The sequence below is a fragment of the Ptychodera flava genome, chromosome 8 (assembly GCF_041260155.1).
Source record: "Ptychodera flava strain L36383 chromosome 8, AS_Pfla_20210202, whole genome shotgun sequence".
Classification (NCBI taxonomy): domain Eukaryota; kingdom Metazoa; phylum Hemichordata; class Enteropneusta; family Ptychoderidae; genus Ptychodera; species Ptychodera flava.
The window spans coordinates 20,636,613-20,656,376 of NC_091935.1; the positions used below are offsets into that span (position 1 = coordinate 20,636,613).

Genomic DNA, 19,764 nt, shown 5'->3' on the forward strand with positions numbered 1-19,764 from the left:
ATGCCGTATGGAACACAGCTACTGGAATTCACTAACCTCCACGCTTTTAGCTCTGATCTCTGCAATGCTACACGTCAGCCGTCCTGCGTCGCCATAGATACAGAACTTCTGGACTGGGATCTCCATGGCGACCATACATACTATGTATCGATAAAGGTTACCAATGTTGCCGGGTTGAGTGTGACAGCAACAAGTGAACCATACAGACATGTAGTCGATCTACCATCCTCCGGCATCGTACTAGATACCCTGGACCCCGTGGAAGCATACGACAAAGCCATTGTTGTGAGTAAAGCATGGATGTAAAAGGTTTTCGTCCGCGCTATTAAACAAAAATAGCTAACATGCTGTAACCAGGAAATGGAAGTTATGTTGGCTTACAAACCCATCAGATGCGTATATGTTAACTCTCACCAAAACTCTTTTATCTTAGTAATAGCAGGACCATTGCCCCACACTAGTTAAAAAACGTAATATTTACCACGACCATTTTTCTTAACTTTTACATTTCGTAAGCAGTTTGAACAAAGTAAAAATTAACGTCGAACTGACGAAAACAAGGTACTCTCTTAGGTACAAAGTATTTGATTTACTCAACTAACCCATGTGATAATATTCTTGCGATTCACTACAGGAGTATGTAGACATTGATTATCAAACCACTTCTACTGCTATCCACTGTCGTTGGTATGGCTTTGCCCACCCTTACCAGGAAGTGAGTTACGAAGTTGCTTTTGGAACACTTCCAGAGAGTGACGACATCTTGACATTTACTGCAGTCGGCTCCACCACACACCATTCATTATATGGATTGGATTTGAATTTATACAAGGTAGCAATGAAATTAATAATATTACACCTGGATTCCCACACCTATTATGTACTTTGGGGTAGCTTTTTGAGTATGAGAATTTTCAGTTCCCTTTTTAGTATGCTGGCAATCATACCTTTGCAAAGATTTGGCCAAACATCGGTACAATGGACGTGAGATCTCCGACGTATTGGTCATCGCTGAGAGAAATGAATACATGTACACACTTAGGGTTTCCGTTGAAGACGGATTGACTGTGCTAAAATGAAATGTATACTAGTTTCTGTCGTATTAAGACGATAAAGCACATCCTTCATCCGTTATTAGTGTTATCAATACCACCACATTAGTCCCGCGAAGTCGTACCCGATATATTAGGTGCACATAACTCGACAGTGTGAAAAAATTGCTCAGTAAATAAGCAGATATCCGAAAAACGTATTTGCTGGCAAGCCATTCCAATTACGACGTATCATGGAAATAATCGAAATGGCAGAGTTTATACAATCATGGCGTTTAGCATTTACAAAATGTTGATTTTTTACAAAACAGTTTATATTAACAATTTTACAGAAATACTACTGCACAGTAAGAGCATCGACCGAGTCGGGAAGCGTAGTATCAAGTTCAGATGGTGTTATTGTTATGTCGGTAGATGGCGCTATTACAGGAGCCTACATATTTGATGGTATCGATTGCAGTAGTAAAGGTACGATCAAACTTTCTAGAACTAAGCGATATATTCAGGCCTTTTTTCGTTACCGACATCATAGATAATGATTGAATTTGGGTCCTATTTCCACCTCTTATTGTTACAGTAGTGTTTGTAATACAGTGCTACAAATCAGACTCCTCCCGCTCAAACTTTCAGGCTGCATTGAATATTCAAAGACATTAAACTCTTTGTACCTACCCGAAGAATATTCTACTCGACCAGATAGCCAATCTGAATAATAAGGAAGTTTTCGTTCGCTACGTTATACAGTGTCATTGTTAATAACACTTAAAAGGTTTCCAAAATAGTTTCTGTGATTATGAAGAAACCAACAAATGATTGATTTTTATTCATTACATTGTATACAAAAAATATTACCTGCAATTATTTTATGACCCATTTTACAGAATCTGGTATCAATGGATCCGACCAGGTACTGAAATCTGATCATGACTCTGCAGGAAGACTCATATGCCAGGATGATATAGACTACCAGTCATCAACATCCACTCTCAATTCCTACTGGATTTTACCGAAAGACACCGTTCAGTACATAACCCATGTAGAGATTGCAATCGAAAGAGAAGACATGATAGATCAGTGAGTTATCATGTCTCCAAAACACTAGCAAGTCTGGTAATTTAACATTGCCAATTTCTTCGCATCAGTGATGCAATGAGTAAGGCATTTTTACTGTTTTTCCTCCATAGGACACCAACATGGAACTTGGTACGAGCGTATGAAAAGGTTCCACTTGACAGCTATGCACGACTTGTCGGTCTGACTCTGACTCCCGGTGATCACTACAGAACAAGCGTTAAGTTCTGTTATCCAGGTGGTTGTTTTCTACCAGAACATAGTGATGGTGTTTGGATGACTTCAACTCCTCCGATATCTGAAGGAATAGAAGAAATAGTTTACTCAGAGTAAGTTTGTGATATTCGATACTAGACGTCATTTATGTGTCTGTTTGTCTGTCTGTCTGTCTGTTTGTCTGTCTGTATGTATGTATGTATGCGTGTATGTGTACATGAAGTATGTATTACGTATGCATGCATGTATGTATGGATGGATGGATGGATAGATGGAGGGAGGGAGGGAGTGACTTATGCACATACGTACGTACATGCGGACGGACGGAGAGACAGACGGATGGATAAATGGATGGATGGATTTATGAATGGATGTTTAATACCGTCAGTCTCTTTGATTCATCGCGAGGACGCATACAGTGTGCATTTCAACATCAAAAATATGCGAGTGTGAGGGATAACGGTTTAGCTTAAAAGTAAAGGCCAGCGCCATGTGCTATTTTCTAAATGCTCATGAAAACAAAAATATACAAAATGATATCACAGAAGAATTCACTGTTTTCATTCTTCAGTAAAACAAAACTGGACTTCTCTTGGGAACATTTTGTAATCATGGAAGTGCTGAATAAGCTGGACAGTGAAGATTATATGGATTACTACGAATGGACACTGACGGTTAACACCGGCCAATCAGAGCACGGAGATTTCTTGTATCCCTGGCAACGAGTGATCAATCCTCAAAAACAGGATTCCAAGGTAACCTTCATTTAATCACTTGCATATCATTTACGACTGCATTTATCGCCACATTTTGTGCATATGCTTCAATGTTCCCATGATTCAACAGACGAATCTAATGTTTCTCGACTCCATAATTGCAGCTGACGTATAGTGTCACCTTGGAAGAAAGTCTGGTGTTCTCAGAGTGTATTCAACTTGGCCTTCGCGGACACAACAAAGCTGGATTGTTCACTACTGTGTACGAAGATGTGCTAGATTGTTCATCCTCAATCCCGCAAAATATCGTGCCGAACATCGTGGTTGACGCCGCTGGTGATTCTGATGGCCAAGGAGATGTAGAGTAGGAATATTTTCAGTCTCTTTCTTGCGCTACTTTAAAAGTGTATGAAAACAAATAGCATCAAAAAGCATATCGCCTTCTTATATAAACACAGACTCGCAGATTTTTACACATTTTGATACCTACACTTACCATGGACCACAAATACATGTATTTATTGTACCTGATAAAAAGAATGATTACATACAAAAGAAACGGCAGTCAAAATCATAATTATATTACATTTCTGATAATAGCCAATGAGGATCATGAAAATAGTTCTGGGGACCAATCTGTTTTATTTTTCCAATCAAAAAAAGGTTTACCATTCAAGCAAAGATGTTAATCGGAAACATTTTTTGAAGATGCTAACAAATTTACAAGATGGCGAAATGGTCTTTATGATCACTAAAGTAAATAAGACGTTTTCTGATTGGTACGGTAATCGCATCTCAAGTTACCCAATGATTATTTTTTACAGAGATGTATACCTTGAGACCAATGGTATCTGGAGTGAACTCGATGTTGAATACACCCTATCTAGACATAAATTATCAGCAGTTTGGCACACCCTGCGTCGTGGAGATTATGCGTGGAAAGTGGTCTCTGACGAGTCTATACAGAAACGGGCTTACAGAGAATCCGGTTCAGAGTTAGAGTTTGTGACCTACTCTTGCGACTCGCCGGAAGTTCTTGCATGCGGTCATACAAAGGTTTCTACTTTCCCATGATTAGTTCACTTGGATTTTTAAGCTAGGGGTCTGCCATTGGTCGTGCAATATCAGCCAATTCCGTTATGCAAATACAAATGCAAAAAATGCCGCCGTAATAGTGCCATTGTAATGAAACTATTACGACCTATTTTAAATGATACAGTCAAGAATTTCTGTCTTGGCGGTTCAAAACAATAACAAAATAATTTGTTGTTTCTTTGCAAGAATGCCCGTGGAAAACAAACAATAAGCGCAGTTGTCTTTATTCATGTCTTCCGTTAACATGTCATGGTTCATGGATCTTCCTCGTTTGATTTAACCACCTTATGTATTCCTGCGCCTTCGGAAATCATTTGAACGGTCGTTTCAGAAATCAAACTAAAGGGAAATGGCGACTCTTCAGTCAACTTTATACTTCTTTGAAGGCTACTAACTATTGTTCATAAAACAATTCGAAATGCGTAAAATAAGAACGCAAAAGGTATCAATATGAGATGCATCCAAAACGGTAACACAAATTTTCTCATGTAAAAAATTCACGGACGTGCACTGTGGAAAGTGATAAATATCATACCCCCTTAAATTTAAAATACTGAAACATTTGTTGACCAACTTTGCTTTTTCATCTTCATTTTGTCTGTCACCAACAAATGGGTGTCGTAATTTCAGAATAATTTCATAAATGTCCCCGATTTACCACTGCAACATGGTGGAAGATATTACATTTGCATATATGCAAATCAAACAGCAATCACTGATGAAGACACAGAATATACCTTTCCAGCTGTATCAGAATGTTCAGATGGTGTAACGGTAGATTGGACACCGCCGGAAGCAGATCTAGTGTGGATCGGCTTGAAGGATTTATATTATCAGGTAATGACAGCGATTTTTAAAGAACGCAAAATATTGTCCCATATAAATATTCACATTCACCCAATCAACCCTAAAGATTCAAGTTTCTGATTGGCTCTCCCGCTCGACATATATCTGTGAAGACGTTACGTAATTATTGATAGGCTTTTTTTTCTTACTCTTCTGTCCTGTTTAGACCTCAACTTCTATTCTGTATATTTTCTGGGACAATTTCATTGATGTCGAAGAATCAGGAATGACTACACATCACAGTGGAATACGATATTACGAATATGCAGTAGGTAGGTAGGCATGTCCACTAGATCTCATGATAATATACATGCAAACATTGCGTTCTGAAATTCTGCCATGTTAACCATTGCCATCTCAAAGTGCTTTCTATGTCCGTAAAAACAATACCATCACTTTCTCTTGTTCAACAACCTTAGAAAATTCCTTTGGTAGGAGTTTCACTATCTTTGCATAAGAAACAGATGTTATGATTCTGACGGTCGCGGACAACTATCTGACGCTCTTATTTAAACCAGCACAGTCAGGATTTCTGCAATCTGACCGCTTATCCCGTCATCTGGCAGTATCCCGATTCTATCTGTGATATTTTCAATAATCATTAATTGAAAAATGATAACGTTTGACCGATATTTCGCAGGAACTTCGCCGGGTGCAGTTGATGTACAGGATTTCATCAACGTTGCCGTAACAGACCGAGCTGTCTCCCATGGCCTACACCTACAACACAGTCGAACATACTACGCTACGGTTCGAGGTAGAAATATTGTGCATGAATATCTTGCTTGGCATATGATGTTTTATATACTATGCGTAACCCATGAATCATTTTCATATAATTGAGATTGAATTTATACATTTCTATCAATAATAACACAATGCTATTGTTTGACCAAATCAGGCGTTGATTACGTTGGGTTCAGTGCGAAAAGTACGTCTAGTGGTGTGACTGTCGATGCCACCCCACCTCAAATTACACAGTCACTGATAGACGTTGGTGGAGGATACCATCTATCTACCACATCACTCAGTGCTAGTTGGGAGCGTGTTTTTTACGACCAAGAAAGTGGTAAGTTCATTATAAGTTAATTACATGACCATGAAAACGTTAGCTGTACGCCAGTTTGTTCGCAATCGAACTTCAACTACTTTTTCCCTATGCCCGAGAGCACGAGTGATTTCAACATCAGAGTCGAGTATCTAGACTTCTATTTTCAAGAGAAGCAAATCTCTTTACTAATCAGTCTTTGTTCGGAAGTTAAATCGGAGCAATAATGACTGACTATGCAGGAAATCACATCAAAACATAAATGTGTATGTCTGTTTGTTTTCCATATGTAGAAATTGCGCACTACGAATGGAGCATTGGATCAAGGCCAGGTGTTGGTGACGTATTCCCTTTTACTGAAACTATAAATCTACAAGGAACTGCAGACGAATTACTTCTGCACGAAGGATATCAATATTACGTATCAGTGAGGGTAAGAATACCATTGGAATAATTATCAATAATACAAGTAACTTGACCAACGACTGTATTGGAAGTACGTGAACTGCAAAGCTGTTTATTCAGTTTTCTTGATGAAATACGTGTGATTAGAGGCTTTTTACCGCTCACCTGCAATTAATAGTCTTGTGTAGTAATCTTCGTTATACTATTAACACTTAGGCTTACAATGGAGCAGGCCTTTCTACCATAGCATCTTCCCAAGCGATAGTAATTGACACATCGCCTCCAAATGCCGGGTTTGTTTACGATGGAGCACCAGGCAACAGCAACAAAGACATCGACTACCAGGTGAAAATTTCTATTTCCTTAGATTACATTTGCGTTTTCAGTGTGACTAAAGGGGGGGTACGGGAGGTTAATATTTTTTCCTTTATCCCGTTTCAGTCAAATACAAAATCCTTAAAAGTATACTGGGAGGCATTCAACGACCCTCATACTCGGGTAACTGATTATGCATGGACTATTGGCACATGTCCTGGGTGTGATGACGTACTCGGTGAACAACACGTAGGGCTTAATACAGGTTTGTATGGATAGCTTTTTACCCAAATAGTGGGTGTATAGGACTTTTCTTGGTAGTATGAATTCGGATAAATTATTACCTAGAGTTTTAGGTGGCTAACTTTCGACATAATACACGCAACGCGCTCACAGTGAAAGGCATTCATTATATGTCATAAAGAAGTCACAAACATTTCTCGAATTCTAGGTTTTGTACGGGTTAAACTTATCTCTCAATTTTATGCCAAACACGAATATAGAAATGTTCAAACAAATTGACCACTCTAATGAAAAAGGTTAAAGAAACCAGCATACCCTTCAATGGAGTTAATAACTCTTAAATAATTTACTAAGGAACGCCAATTATACACACTCTACCATTTGTAACATATATTCGTCCAATAGAAGTTGAAGCTAGACATCTGAACCTACAGCAAGGCGTTGCTTACTACAGTACAGTGACGGCCTGCAATGCTGCTGGTTTGTGTACCAGTGTATCGTCTGATGGCGTCATACCGGACGATTCGCCACCAATTGCTGGGATGGTATTCGATGGTCCGAACGATGGAGACTTAACATACCAAGCATCTAGGTAACTATAGCGAAAATATATCAAAAAGTCTAGGTAACTATAGCGATAAAAACAAACATATATGCGAACGAAGAAACATAACAGTAGCGATTTGCCTATAATATTTTTACCTGACAAGGAAACGCAACATTGGCAATGATTGTGGAGACATTATGATATGCAGCATGACGACTACCGATGCATCAATGTTGTCGTTGAAATTAGTATTACATGTCAGATATTGAACTGTATTTTAACAACTAGGTTATTTCAATTTCGTGATTTCTGTTACTCATAATTAAGTCTTTTACATTCTTAAGACATGATTGAAAATAAAGGGCTGTTAAACCAACCTGTCAAATTCCCTTTTCATTTATTTAATACGCAGGGAAACGTTCGCAGCACATTGGTACAACTTTCACGACCAGCACAGCAAACTCTCCCATTACGAATGGAGAGTAGGGACATATCCAGGAAGTGACGACATAATACCAACGACGCCTTTGCACATCACAGAAGATGTTTACATTCCGAAGCTAGAAAGTCCATTACCGGTTAATGTCCCCATATACTCTACAATCAAGGCGTATAACAAAGCGGGTAAGTGATTGAGTTTGGATAGTAGCACTCTATCGTGTACATGGAACGCTGGTGCGCATGTCCGTACCGAGTCGACAGTAATGAAGCTAGTGCTTATGACCAAACCTGTATTCTATTCAAAACAGATTTAGGCACTGAGCGTTTGTGCATTTAATGTCCTTACATTAAAAGTGTTATCCATTTAAAATGTACTGCTTTTAATATGACATCGCACCAGTATCTATCTCACCTTGTTAATATCAGGTTAAGGTTAACTTATATTTAGCCTTTCAACAAAAGTATGATACAGTTGTATTCTTATTTCATGTTATTCATCTATTAACTTTATATCAAATAATGTATATGCTGAATTATTTCTTCCAATTCGCCCAAGGCTTGGCAGTTGAACAAACTTCGAATGGTGTAATAGTCGACGAGACAGCACCTACCGTGATTAAGCAAGTGACGTTCGATCTTATCAAAGGATCATTTTCTGACAATTCCCAGGTGCGTAGATCAAAATTACTGTCTCATAACAAAACCCTTGTAATAATGTAAATTCAGCGTCCTCTCCTGTTTCATCAAACGTTTCCCCGTTTTAACAGACCTGGAGGAGTCTCTTGGAAGTGTCTTGGCAGGTTCAAGAATTAGAAAGTCAAATTGAGAAACAAATCTTATCAGTTTTCACCAATCACCAATCTCAACTGGACATCCCGTCGGTCGAGGTAAGTGTCACGTGACATTCTCACAAGTTTTAGTAAAACCACATATCCTCAATTTCTTGTTCTCTCGTTGACATTTACTACCTACATGGTGTCAGTCCATCTTGGCCCTGTGAAAGTTTTTTGAAGGTAAGACATTTTTTTAAAAGCTAATGAAAGGAACTGTACCTGACAACTGAAAAGTCGTCGCAGCTCATATTCATCGAACTACTTTGTTTGTCTCGTGGATATTAAATAACTGAAGACTTTTAGTGACTAGAAGCTAAAATACTTATATTTGTTTTACATGTAATATTGTTTTGTCTTGGAGAAAGCCGTTTTTTCACACTTTTCTTGCAAATACATTATTTTATATAAGTCAGTTGTGTTGTTGGCATCTCGAAACATGATTGCATGGTTCCGACAAAACGGTGACATAGAGCACAATAATAAAGAAAATAATGAATATATGTATAGCTCTCGATATTTACCACAAATAATTGTAAAAATGGACTTTATGTTGTATACCCAGTTAATTCACTTGAAAATTTTTAATATTCAAAACTGGTCGACTTGACCTGTTATTGACTCTGGATGACTGATGACTGACTTGTTACGTTTAAGGGACTTGTGTTATAGAATCTTAAGTTTTGACAGTCATGGAAACTCAGTAACCAATCACTGACAATGACTCATAGTGAATCGACACGTAAATATTTATCAGACTAAAGTGGACACATGAAATAAGACAATATTTTGATTATTGCATACTTTCGGACTGTTATGAAGTTATGTAGGAGAATTGTACGTCGACCAGTCTACTAGACAAACGTTGCACGAAAATGTTGTACAACGTTGGCAGACTTCATAATGATAATCATTGCAACAAACAGTAAGAACAACAGCACAGCCAGAGTAGTAATCTCTGAGGTTAACTTATTGTAACTTGTTTCCATACTACTGGCAATAAAACCAATTCATTCTATAATCGACCCGTGTGAGGCGTGTAACAATTTTTACCTTTCAAGAAATTATCTTTTCATTTTTCACTGCAGCTTTCTGGGTATGAAACATCTTACACCTACAGTAATCTTGCTCTGGATGACGGAGACACGTATTTCGTCAAGATGGTAGCCTGTAACTCAGCTAAGTTATGCGTATCAAGTCAAAGTGAGGGCGTTCTGGTATGTAAAAATTCTAAGACAGTGAATCGCATGTTGAATTCTATTTTTTCAAAGTATGTTTCCAGCAACCATATTTCCAGTTCTATTTCACCAGGGTAGAGTAACCGTGATTTAACGAATAAATGATCACGCAGATCAAATTTTTCATCGGTTTGTCGAAGACGTTTCTCGTTAAACTATAGACAGTGTAAGGTACTGTCGACGGTTAAACACGTACATGTTACATGTGGGCAACATCTTATGTAAATTATGGAAGCATTCGCATAGGAACTATGATATAATGGCAGAGTACACGACTGTTTCCTTTCAACCAACCCCTTAATGCAGTTTCCCTAAATAAGGTGGTCCGTCGGAACCGGTTCATTCTATTCAATTAGGAGAGTTTGCGTGGAAATGCATTACAACTTTCGTCGTCAACTGCGGTTCTTATTGGAGTACAAGTATTGTCAGTACTTGGATGTAAGATAGACAATTTCGTTGGAATATCAGCCCCAGGGATATTATAAAATGGCAAAATGATTTCTTTCCATACATATTAGCTGTAAAGTAGGCGGCAAAAAGAAACACTAGAAGTCATTATCTTATCGTCCCACTTCTCTTCATGTCTGACAGGTTGATTCTACGCCTCCAACGGTGGGTACCTACGCAGTGGATACTGATCACGTAGCAGACCTGACACGCCACCAGGAAGGTTGGATGGTTTACCAACAAAGCGTGGATGATGACATGCCCTATGTGAAGCTTGCATGGCTGGGATTCTCAGACATCCACTCAGGGATATCACATTACTATGCTACAATTGGAACTGAGTACAGCGGTCGTCAACTAACACCTGTAAGATAATTATTCTAAATGTGTTTCTTATTGTCCTTTGACCTTAAACATTTATTCGTGATACACTTGTCCTCCTACTCTCAGTTTGTCAAGATGTTGCACTGTACTCTAAGGAGCAGTGGGTAATGAGAAATGGCAATCGCATATGGTAGATGGTGTCGTAGTCATTTAAAGTCGTGACCTATTGGTGTATTACAACGTCTCTATTGATCATGGAAGTTGCTGATGGTTAGTTCTCATTGTATAAATATCGAATAAGAATTTGACATATTTAAGTGCAAAGGGAATTGTCTGAATGTCATGAATAATGTTAGAAATACACATGGGAAACAAGCAGGTAGGTAAAAGACAGACAAATACACATATTCATCAATCTACACACACACTCACTCACTCACTCACTCACTCACACCCCCACACGCCAAAAAGTCACTTTTTGCAAACGTATTTTTAACGTTTAAAACCTTCATTCCTTTCGAAAATTAATTTGAAATGTCTTCTTTTACAAGTCCCGTATAACTCTGTTTTCTCGTTTGCATTCAGGACGGACCATTCAAGCTGGACCACGAAGATGGGGAGTCACATCGCGATGAGGGCGCTGTACAAACTGGAACTGTGCCCATCGACAGAGACTTGATACCAGGGGAATACATTTACGTCACTATGTGGGCAGTCAATGGGGTAATTTAAAGCAAGATGATTGAAAGCTATATAAATAACAAGTCATTTTATTTGGTCACAGTAATGAGCCTGTTTTTTAGTGTGACTTTGATGGCAATGTTTTTCACCGCGTCATGGGTTTTTCAGAAACGCCCAACATGTTTTATCCACCACTCACAAACTGAGTGATAGAGTGGTAAATCCGATGGAACTTTCAAGAAAAGCTACAAGATAAAGACAGTGGCACTTGTAGACATCTTCATATCAAAGCTGAATAATATAATTTGATGAATTTGAGTGAGTACATTGTAAACTTAAGTACATCCTTAGACAATAGGCCATATGGCCATATGGTCATAGTGTTCAAATAAGACATTTTCATATCCGGCATTCATGATTGGTTCGTGTTTTCATCCTAAGGTTGGCATGAGAAGCATGGAAGCACATGATACCTTTGAAGTTGTTAAGTCGAACGAGCACGAAGGCATACTCAGTAAAGTTAGGCGATGTTCATCTCAGACATGCCAGGGAGACTGCACATGCGCACCACAGTATCAAATCTGTCACGACAATGATGCATTGTGTACCGATGTATCAGGTAAAGCTCTTAAACTTAAATAACGAGTGAAAACTTCACAAGAAACAGGTTATGGCAAACTTGGAAAACTTAATGGCGCCATGATAAGAAACTGCTCAGGCAGTTATAAAAATTGTACTCATGTTCCAATGCTCTTACGTTAGGTATCGTTTTAATGTTTAAATTAATATGCAGAGTTCTTATTATCACTATGACTACTAACACAACATTTTTCTGACACCATTGCTGCAACTGCCTTATCTCTACCATATACAATGATTTCCTATATCGTTGTCTATATCGTTGTCAGTTTGCTTGTCCTTGGGGATGACATACTATTATTGCTATCACAAACTAAAGTCATAGTCCCCGATAATCTGCATGTCTGCTTAATTTTAAATGAGAAAATATTATCAACAAGTCATCGAAAATAACAAAGTCCCCGATTATGATTGGCAATTCGTCAGTGGAAGCGACGAAATTATTTTTCATATAATGCACATGAAAAAAATAAGGGTACCAAAGACCTGTCTGTGACTGATGCCAATATTGGATTGTACTGTAAACAATTAAACATTGGTATTAATGGCATAGGGTTTTTTACTTTTACCAAGTTGGAAAGAATTAGGTTTGTCATGTACCAGTCCGGGTCAGCTCCAAAATTGGAGACTCATTATGATAATATATTCCGGCATTCAGCCAATCATCGACCAGATTACATCATTAATAAAGTACAGGTCACGCTGGGTCACAAATTACCCACCAAGTGTGATCGGCAGTTTTGGCCGCTTATTAAGCCCCTGTCTTGTGAATTTCGACGAATTTCGACAGTCAACATAATCCACATGTTCTGCAGAAGGTCATGTCCAACAAGGAGTCCGATTAGTGAACAAATATTCGAAATATTGACGATTCATTTCTACCCCCAGTTTATCGATTTCGCTCAAGTACCGAGAATCATTTTGTGGATGTTCGTCATCTCTATTAGAAATACTGTTATAAAGGTTATTTGTGTAGGTACGCGTATAACATTTTGCAAGAAAGAAGAGCAATGTCAGAGCTTCAAAACGATACCTGTTTTGTAGTTGTCAAACGCAGACTAAAAATGGTACGCGATTTTGAAAATGTGTTGACAGAGTGGCCACACAACTGTTCCCCATACGGTAGAATTTGTATCACTGCCATCTCCGATACAAATGGGGATTCTGAACGATCTGTGTAGGTACACGATTTATATTTCGCAGGACTTCAAGCCAGAGTCTAGGAATCACAGCGATATATGGGGTTTGGTTGTCTTAGCCAGAATAAAACTGGTACGCGATTTTGAAAGTGTGTTTTGACAGAGTGGCCACACAACTGTTCGACATTATGACAGAATACGGCGCGGGGTTCGACACAGTATGGCGTACGTAACGAAGGACGCATGTGGAGGTTGCCAGGAAATACAATTTTTACTGATGGCGCGCTGGCCGCTGATTGGCTAATGAGAGGGGGTAAATATTATGGTATAGCGTCTCCAATTTTGGAGCTGACCCGGACTGTGTACTGGCTCTTAAAATGTCAAAATTCAACCAATCTGCATAAAACTTGTCCAGGCATTCTAAAAAATCAGAACGCAATATATGAACCAAAAATGCCCCATCCGCATTACAGAAAAGACTTACAATAGTTAGCTATTGATTCTACTAAATGTTTTTCGCGACTGTTAATCTTTGTCTGATTGACATCTACAGCATGTGTCATCGGATTTAGTAGAGTCATTCAGGATACAGACAGCTAATTACAAAATCTATTACCCTTTACATAACTTTACAACAAAAAACACTGGGGTTTGTCTATACCATGGTGGGGAAAATGTAAAGCTAATGGAATCTGCAGTGGGCTACCACCCTAATTACAAAAGGTCGTTTAATAAGTTAATTAGTACTTAATCGACATACGTTACATCACTGTGAGATAAACATCCGTATCATGTTCCAGCAAATGTGTTTCGGTATTTCTAGATATATCACTCGAATATGAAAGTTTACTAAATATTTAAACTAGCAATTAACTGACATGAGTCTTTGCACGCCATTACAGCACTGGAAGATCAACATGTGTACTACATGTCTTTATATTTGATGCAGTATTTTGGGGCATATCAAAATAATTAGAAAAGTTCACTAAATACGCAAATTAAATATAAATTAACATTTTAATAATAAACGTCTTTATACTCTGTTAAAACAATGTGAGTGCAACATCTGTACCAATTTTTAACAAACTTGATCAAGTATTTCTTGAGATATCGCCCTCATAAAGAGAATTCACCATGCCCAAATTAGCAGTTATGTGACAAAATGGTGCTAAATGTTTTGGCATGCTATCACAACACTGTAAGATTAACATCTGTACCACGTTTCATCAAATTCGATGCAGTATTTCTGAATATATCACCCTATTTATGGAAATTCATTAAATATGCAAATAAACAATTTATTGAAGTGATATCGATGAATATCTTTGCAAGGTATTACAAGACTGTGAGATAGACTACTATTTATGCAAATTAGCCATAATTGACATGATAGTAATCAATGTCTTTGCACACTGTATGCTTAACATCTGTATCAAGTTTCATCAAATGTGAGTCACTATTTCTTAACACAAGATCTGAATCATAAAGATTCATTAAATGTGCAAATTAACAGTAAATTGACATAAATTGACATTTTGGGTACTTTTAGAGCTCTGTGTGACAAAGATCTGTACTAAGTTTTATCAAATTTGGCGGAGTGTCTTTTGAAATGGCGCTTTTTCAAAAATCACAAATTATGCAAATTAGCAATATTTAAGCCATGCCTTAAAAAGTAGATGTGCATATATATACTATTCAGTATTATATCTATACCAAGTTCGAAAAGAATTGGCGTAGACATGTCTGAGATATCTGCTTAGCTTGCTGGACAGCCGAATACTCCTACGCACCCATGCGAGGGCGCACGGACGTACGGAAGCAAACTATAAGCCCCCGGACTTCGTCTACGGGGAATAATAAGCGGGTATGGCCATTTTATCCATACACTTACCTCTGTTTTTCAAACAGGTGTCAACCAATACCAGCAAGTGGAAGTTATCGACATAGTAGATTACCATGGCAGTCATGATGATCGTGAAGATGTTGAGTACACGACATCAAAGTGTGCACTGGCGGCAGTCTGGCAACCAATAGGAAGTGGTATGAATTTCCGCTAGATATGTTTCAAACTTGTAGGTTTTTAAGATCAATTTTATCAATAAACGAGCAGTGACGTCGAAGGTAGAAAACGGGTTTACATTTTGGATTTGCTGTTTAAGTATGCATTGAAAATTGATCTTGAAGGCGATGAAGGTTTTCTGTAATTCATCAATTGTCTGACAGCAGCAATATCTTTCTTTATTTTTTGTTTGTTTGTCTGTCTCTTTGTTTGTTTCAGGCATCTCTATACAGAGATACGAATGGAGTGCAGGTACCAAGGGCGACGATCCAGGTACTGGCCTTTTTAACCCAGCACATGATCGCATATGGTTCGATGTTGGCCTGGAAACATACGCTGTATTGCTGCAGAAGCGTGGAGAACCGCAACAAGTGTGTAAGTCTTGCCCTTCATGAGAGGCGTGCTTTCTTCAACCCATCCAAGATTTCCTAATTAACCAAGCAAATCAACTGAAAAAATTGAATTTTTATGACAATTCTCACAAGAAGGTTTTCATGCACAGCCAGCTGACGTTACCTACGCAGGGAATGCAGATTGACCTTGACAGTCATTTGGGATAGATATCACTGATTTGATTTTGCTTTTTTGAACTAACATCGATCAATTGTCATCAGAAGTTCAGCACATGATTCGATTCTGCATGATTCGGTCTTTCAATGAAATCCCTGTACCAGCTGTATCAATAAATGAATCAGATTTTACATGTCGAATTACTTTGTTATAGATCCACTGGAAGACGGCATCAACTACGTGTTCTACGTCAAAGCTTGGTACGATGAGAATACGTATGCCATATTTTCATCTGATGGGGTCAAAGTTTTGTCTCAATCACCCAGGGTTTCCTCATCAAGAAAGGTAAACTGCTTTTTTTCTGTGATAATCTCAAAATTTACACATTGAATGAACGTTATCAGACAACAAAATAACATTAACAAGTCATAGTTGATGGCACAGTCCCCACTCGTGAATGAGTACTTTGATTAGTCCACGGAGAGGATAGAGTCATGATAATTAATTGGGTCTGTGATTAAAAATACTGCCATAAAGATAGGGCCTAATAGCCGAGAATGAGTTCCATGAAGGTCGAAATGTAAAACGAATCTGGGTTGCTACCTTATTTATAAAAGGTCATTAAATAAGTCATATAGTAATTAATAGACAGGATGTTGCATAACATCTTTGCATTCTATTATAACACGGACAGATTATTACCTGTACCACATTTCATGAAATTTGACGCAGTGCTTCTGAACATTCACCCTAAAAGCAAAAATTTATCATGAATGCAAATTACCAGCTAATTTAAACGATACGGCTAAGTGTTATTGAATTGTATTACGGTACTGTGAGATCAACATCTTTACCAAGGTTCCTCAAAATTGATGCAGTATTTCTTAACATATCAGCCTAATTATGAAAATTCATTAAATATGCAAATCAGTAGTTAATTGATATGATACTGCTACATATCTTCGCACGCCATTACACTGCTAGAAGATTAACATCTGTACCACATGCACGTTTCATCAAATTTGATGCAGCATTTCTAGACATATAACACTAATTGTGAGAGTTCATAAAATATGCAAATTAGTAATTAATTAACATGATACTTCTAAATGTCTTTGTACACTATTACAAGACTGTGTGCTAAAGATCTGTACCAAGTTTCACCAAATTTGTGGGAGTATTTCTAGACATCACCTTGATGTCAAAAAATCACCAAATATGCAAATTAGCAATTAAGTGACACAATACTGACATGTGTCATTGTGTACCCATAGAGCTCTGTGTGACCAACATCTGTACGCAGTTTCATCAAATTAAGCACAGTCACTCCAGAACAGAGCTCTTTTTCAAAAAGTCATTGTCAATGACTTAGTCCCAACTTGGTAAATGAATTTTGAAACAAAATAGCTGCACGCGGCCATATTGGATCTTATCACAAAACAAAACAACGCGCATATGTATGAAATAAGTAGTAATACTTGTGCCAAGTTTGAATGAAATCGCTCAAGGCATCTCTGAGAAATTTGCATAAGCGTACGGACGCATGCACGCCCGCACAGGCATGACCAAACCAAAAGTCCCCCGGACGTTGTCCGCAGGGACTAAAGAAACACATGCAGGTTGTATAAGAATGCTACTGTACTTGAAGTAAAGTAATTAAACATGGTACACAATGAAAAACGTTAATATAGGCATATTGCTACAGACTGTTTTGCTTTTACTTTAGGCAAGTTTCAACGGGGAACCACCTTTTTATTTGCACATTCATCAACGGACGCCATGGCAATTTTACTGCTTCATATTTTACACTTGCCATTGGATTTATATCACCATTATTCTACAAACTAACTTACATTCAAATCGAAAAAAGGACTTACTTTGTTTAACTTAATGGAGTTATATTTCACAATGGATGTTCGGTTGAAGAGTTACCACAAGCAAACTATGTATGTTTAAATCACCAGGTGCAGGACATAAACTCTGGAGGGAGCACTGACGTGGACTACATCACTTCTATTGATACGTTAGGCGTGTTCTGGCAAGGAGTATTCCTGGACAATCAGGAAGATCTAGATTTCTATGAAATTTCGATAAGTACACACCCGGGAGGTATGTCACATCGGCTCAACTACTTAAACAAATCAATCACCCCTCTATCAAATATTCAACATTTATTCGACATGAAAATTTATATCTCAATGATGTCTTATTTCGTATTTAAATCAGTCACCACTGACTTTAATGCGCTGTGGTAACGGAGATGACTCACACCTCAAGAACTTCCGTCGCTTTATTGATCCGGTACGAAGAGTGATATAGTTTACGTAAGCCTGTAATACGGGTAACCGTCAATACCGGATAAAGCAACTAAACTTCTGAGGGTGTGATTCATCTGCATAGCACTGTCAAAAGGATATATCTAAACTGTCACATGCAGGAAAAGGGGCACAAGGATAAACAAGCAAACAAACAAGCACACAAAAAAACAATAAGTTACACGTAAGCAAACAAACTCATAATAGAAAACATTGAATGAATAAATATACAAACAAATATATAAAGAAATTAAAAATAAACAATCGTAAAAATAAACACACATGCATAGATACATAGATACATACATATTACATATTGTATATAGAATATTTACAAATAAAAACCTTATATATGCGTATACACACATACACACTGTCACATAAATTTATATAGTTTTTATTTGTACGTTTGTTTATTTTTTAATTTATTAATTTATTTGTTTGTTTATTGATATATATTCTTCTTCGTTTGTTTGTTTATCCTGACTTCCCTTTAATACTTGTCAATCATTTGGCTTTCACAGCGCGAAGTACATAGACTGGTCAAATCGTAATGAGTGATCTGATTTCAATCAGTCACAAATCAGAGAATGTCAATACCGTTGAATCTTTTTAAATAAATCTGTTATAATAAGGGCGTCATGTATTATCTCTTGTTTACTATTTTCACTTGGAGAACTTTTATCTTCTTTCATAGGTGATGACATCAGACAATACAGCCTGTCTCGGGTTGAAGCTGACCAACACGAGATCCATTTTACTGATCTGAATCTATCATCAGGCGTCAGATATTACTCTAATGTGATCGCTCACAGTAGATCAGGGCTGAAAACACGACAGACTTCAGACGGAGTTTTGGTGAGTTGTGGTTAAAACACACAGATGTTGCGAAAGAGGAGCCAAACAGATAGACAGAAAGACAGACAGACGGACAGACACATTGAGCCGAAACAAAGAGAGACAGGCAGACGGAAAGAGAAAGACAGTGTCGTATGACAGAGTGACAGACTTATGATCAAAGAGATACAAACACTAGAATAAGACTGGTGTGTTTTGGTACTGTTAAAGAACATACAAACGTTCAGAGAGATAGAAAAAGAGGCAGAGACTGAGAGACAGACACATAAATACATATAGATAGACATACAGAAAGTGTTAAAGACACAGAGACCGACAGCATATGTGCAACTATGTGAGCTTGTGTCCTTTGGGAAGCGTGAAAGCATTGCCAATTAATAGGAGTTTTTTTTATTTTTTGTTTTTACTTCCCTTCATAAAGGTTGATATTGAGAACCCCTCTGCAGGAACTGTCTTCGATGGAATTGGCCTTACTGACGTAGACTATCAAAATTCAAGTTTCCTTTTGACTGCATCCTGGTACGGGTTCTCGGATCTGCAGTCTTACATGGACCACTATATCTGGTGTGTCGGCAGTACACCAGGGGCCGAAGATATCGCTGCTTGTCGGTCAGTTGGAATCAGACTATCACACGCATTGTATTTGGACAATCCGTTAAATGAGGGTCAGTATGTTAACTCAGTGGGGTGCATTTGTTGTAGTTTGTTACCGCCGTCATGCAGCTGAGA

At 37.9% G+C, this 19,764-nt stretch overlaps 1 protein-coding gene across 1 annotated transcript in view; it reads left to right on the forward strand.

The window, feature by feature from the left end:
• Positions 1-19,764, forward strand: part of LOC139138016 (uncharacterized) — a 23,996-nt gene continuing 4,232 nt past the window's right edge. Inside the window, exons 1-29 of the mRNA XM_070706235.1 lie at positions 1-285; positions 635-832; positions 1,385-1,520; positions 1,934-2,126; positions 2,237-2,452; positions 2,911-3,094; positions 3,220-3,419; positions 3,880-4,111; positions 4,781-4,987; positions 5,163-5,268; positions 5,637-5,753; positions 5,898-6,065; positions 6,338-6,477; positions 6,666-6,794; positions 6,891-7,029; positions 7,413-7,599; positions 7,967-8,178; positions 8,552-8,664; positions 8,763-8,882; positions 9,914-10,042; positions 10,655-10,876; positions 11,420-11,557; positions 11,957-12,134; positions 15,202-15,333; positions 15,572-15,727; positions 16,077-16,207; positions 17,827-17,971; positions 18,875-19,035; positions 19,457-19,700. Coding sequence (XP_070562336.1) covers positions 1-285; positions 635-832; positions 1,385-1,520; positions 1,934-2,126; positions 2,237-2,452; positions 2,911-3,094; positions 3,220-3,419; positions 3,880-4,111; positions 4,781-4,987; positions 5,163-5,268; positions 5,637-5,753; positions 5,898-6,065; positions 6,338-6,477; positions 6,666-6,794; positions 6,891-7,029; positions 7,413-7,599; positions 7,967-8,178; positions 8,552-8,664; positions 8,763-8,882; positions 9,914-10,042; positions 10,655-10,876; positions 11,420-11,557; positions 11,957-12,134; positions 15,202-15,333; positions 15,572-15,727; positions 16,077-16,207; positions 17,827-17,971; positions 18,875-19,035; positions 19,457-19,700 — 4,918 coding nt within the window. The remainder of the gene's footprint in view (positions 286-634; positions 833-1,384; positions 1,521-1,933; positions 2,127-2,236; positions 2,453-2,910; positions 3,095-3,219; positions 3,420-3,879; positions 4,112-4,780; positions 4,988-5,162; positions 5,269-5,636; positions 5,754-5,897; positions 6,066-6,337; positions 6,478-6,665; positions 6,795-6,890; positions 7,030-7,412; positions 7,600-7,966; positions 8,179-8,551; positions 8,665-8,762; positions 8,883-9,913; positions 10,043-10,654; positions 10,877-11,419; positions 11,558-11,956; positions 12,135-15,201; positions 15,334-15,571; positions 15,728-16,076; positions 16,208-17,826; positions 17,972-18,874; positions 19,036-19,456; positions 19,701-19,764) is intronic.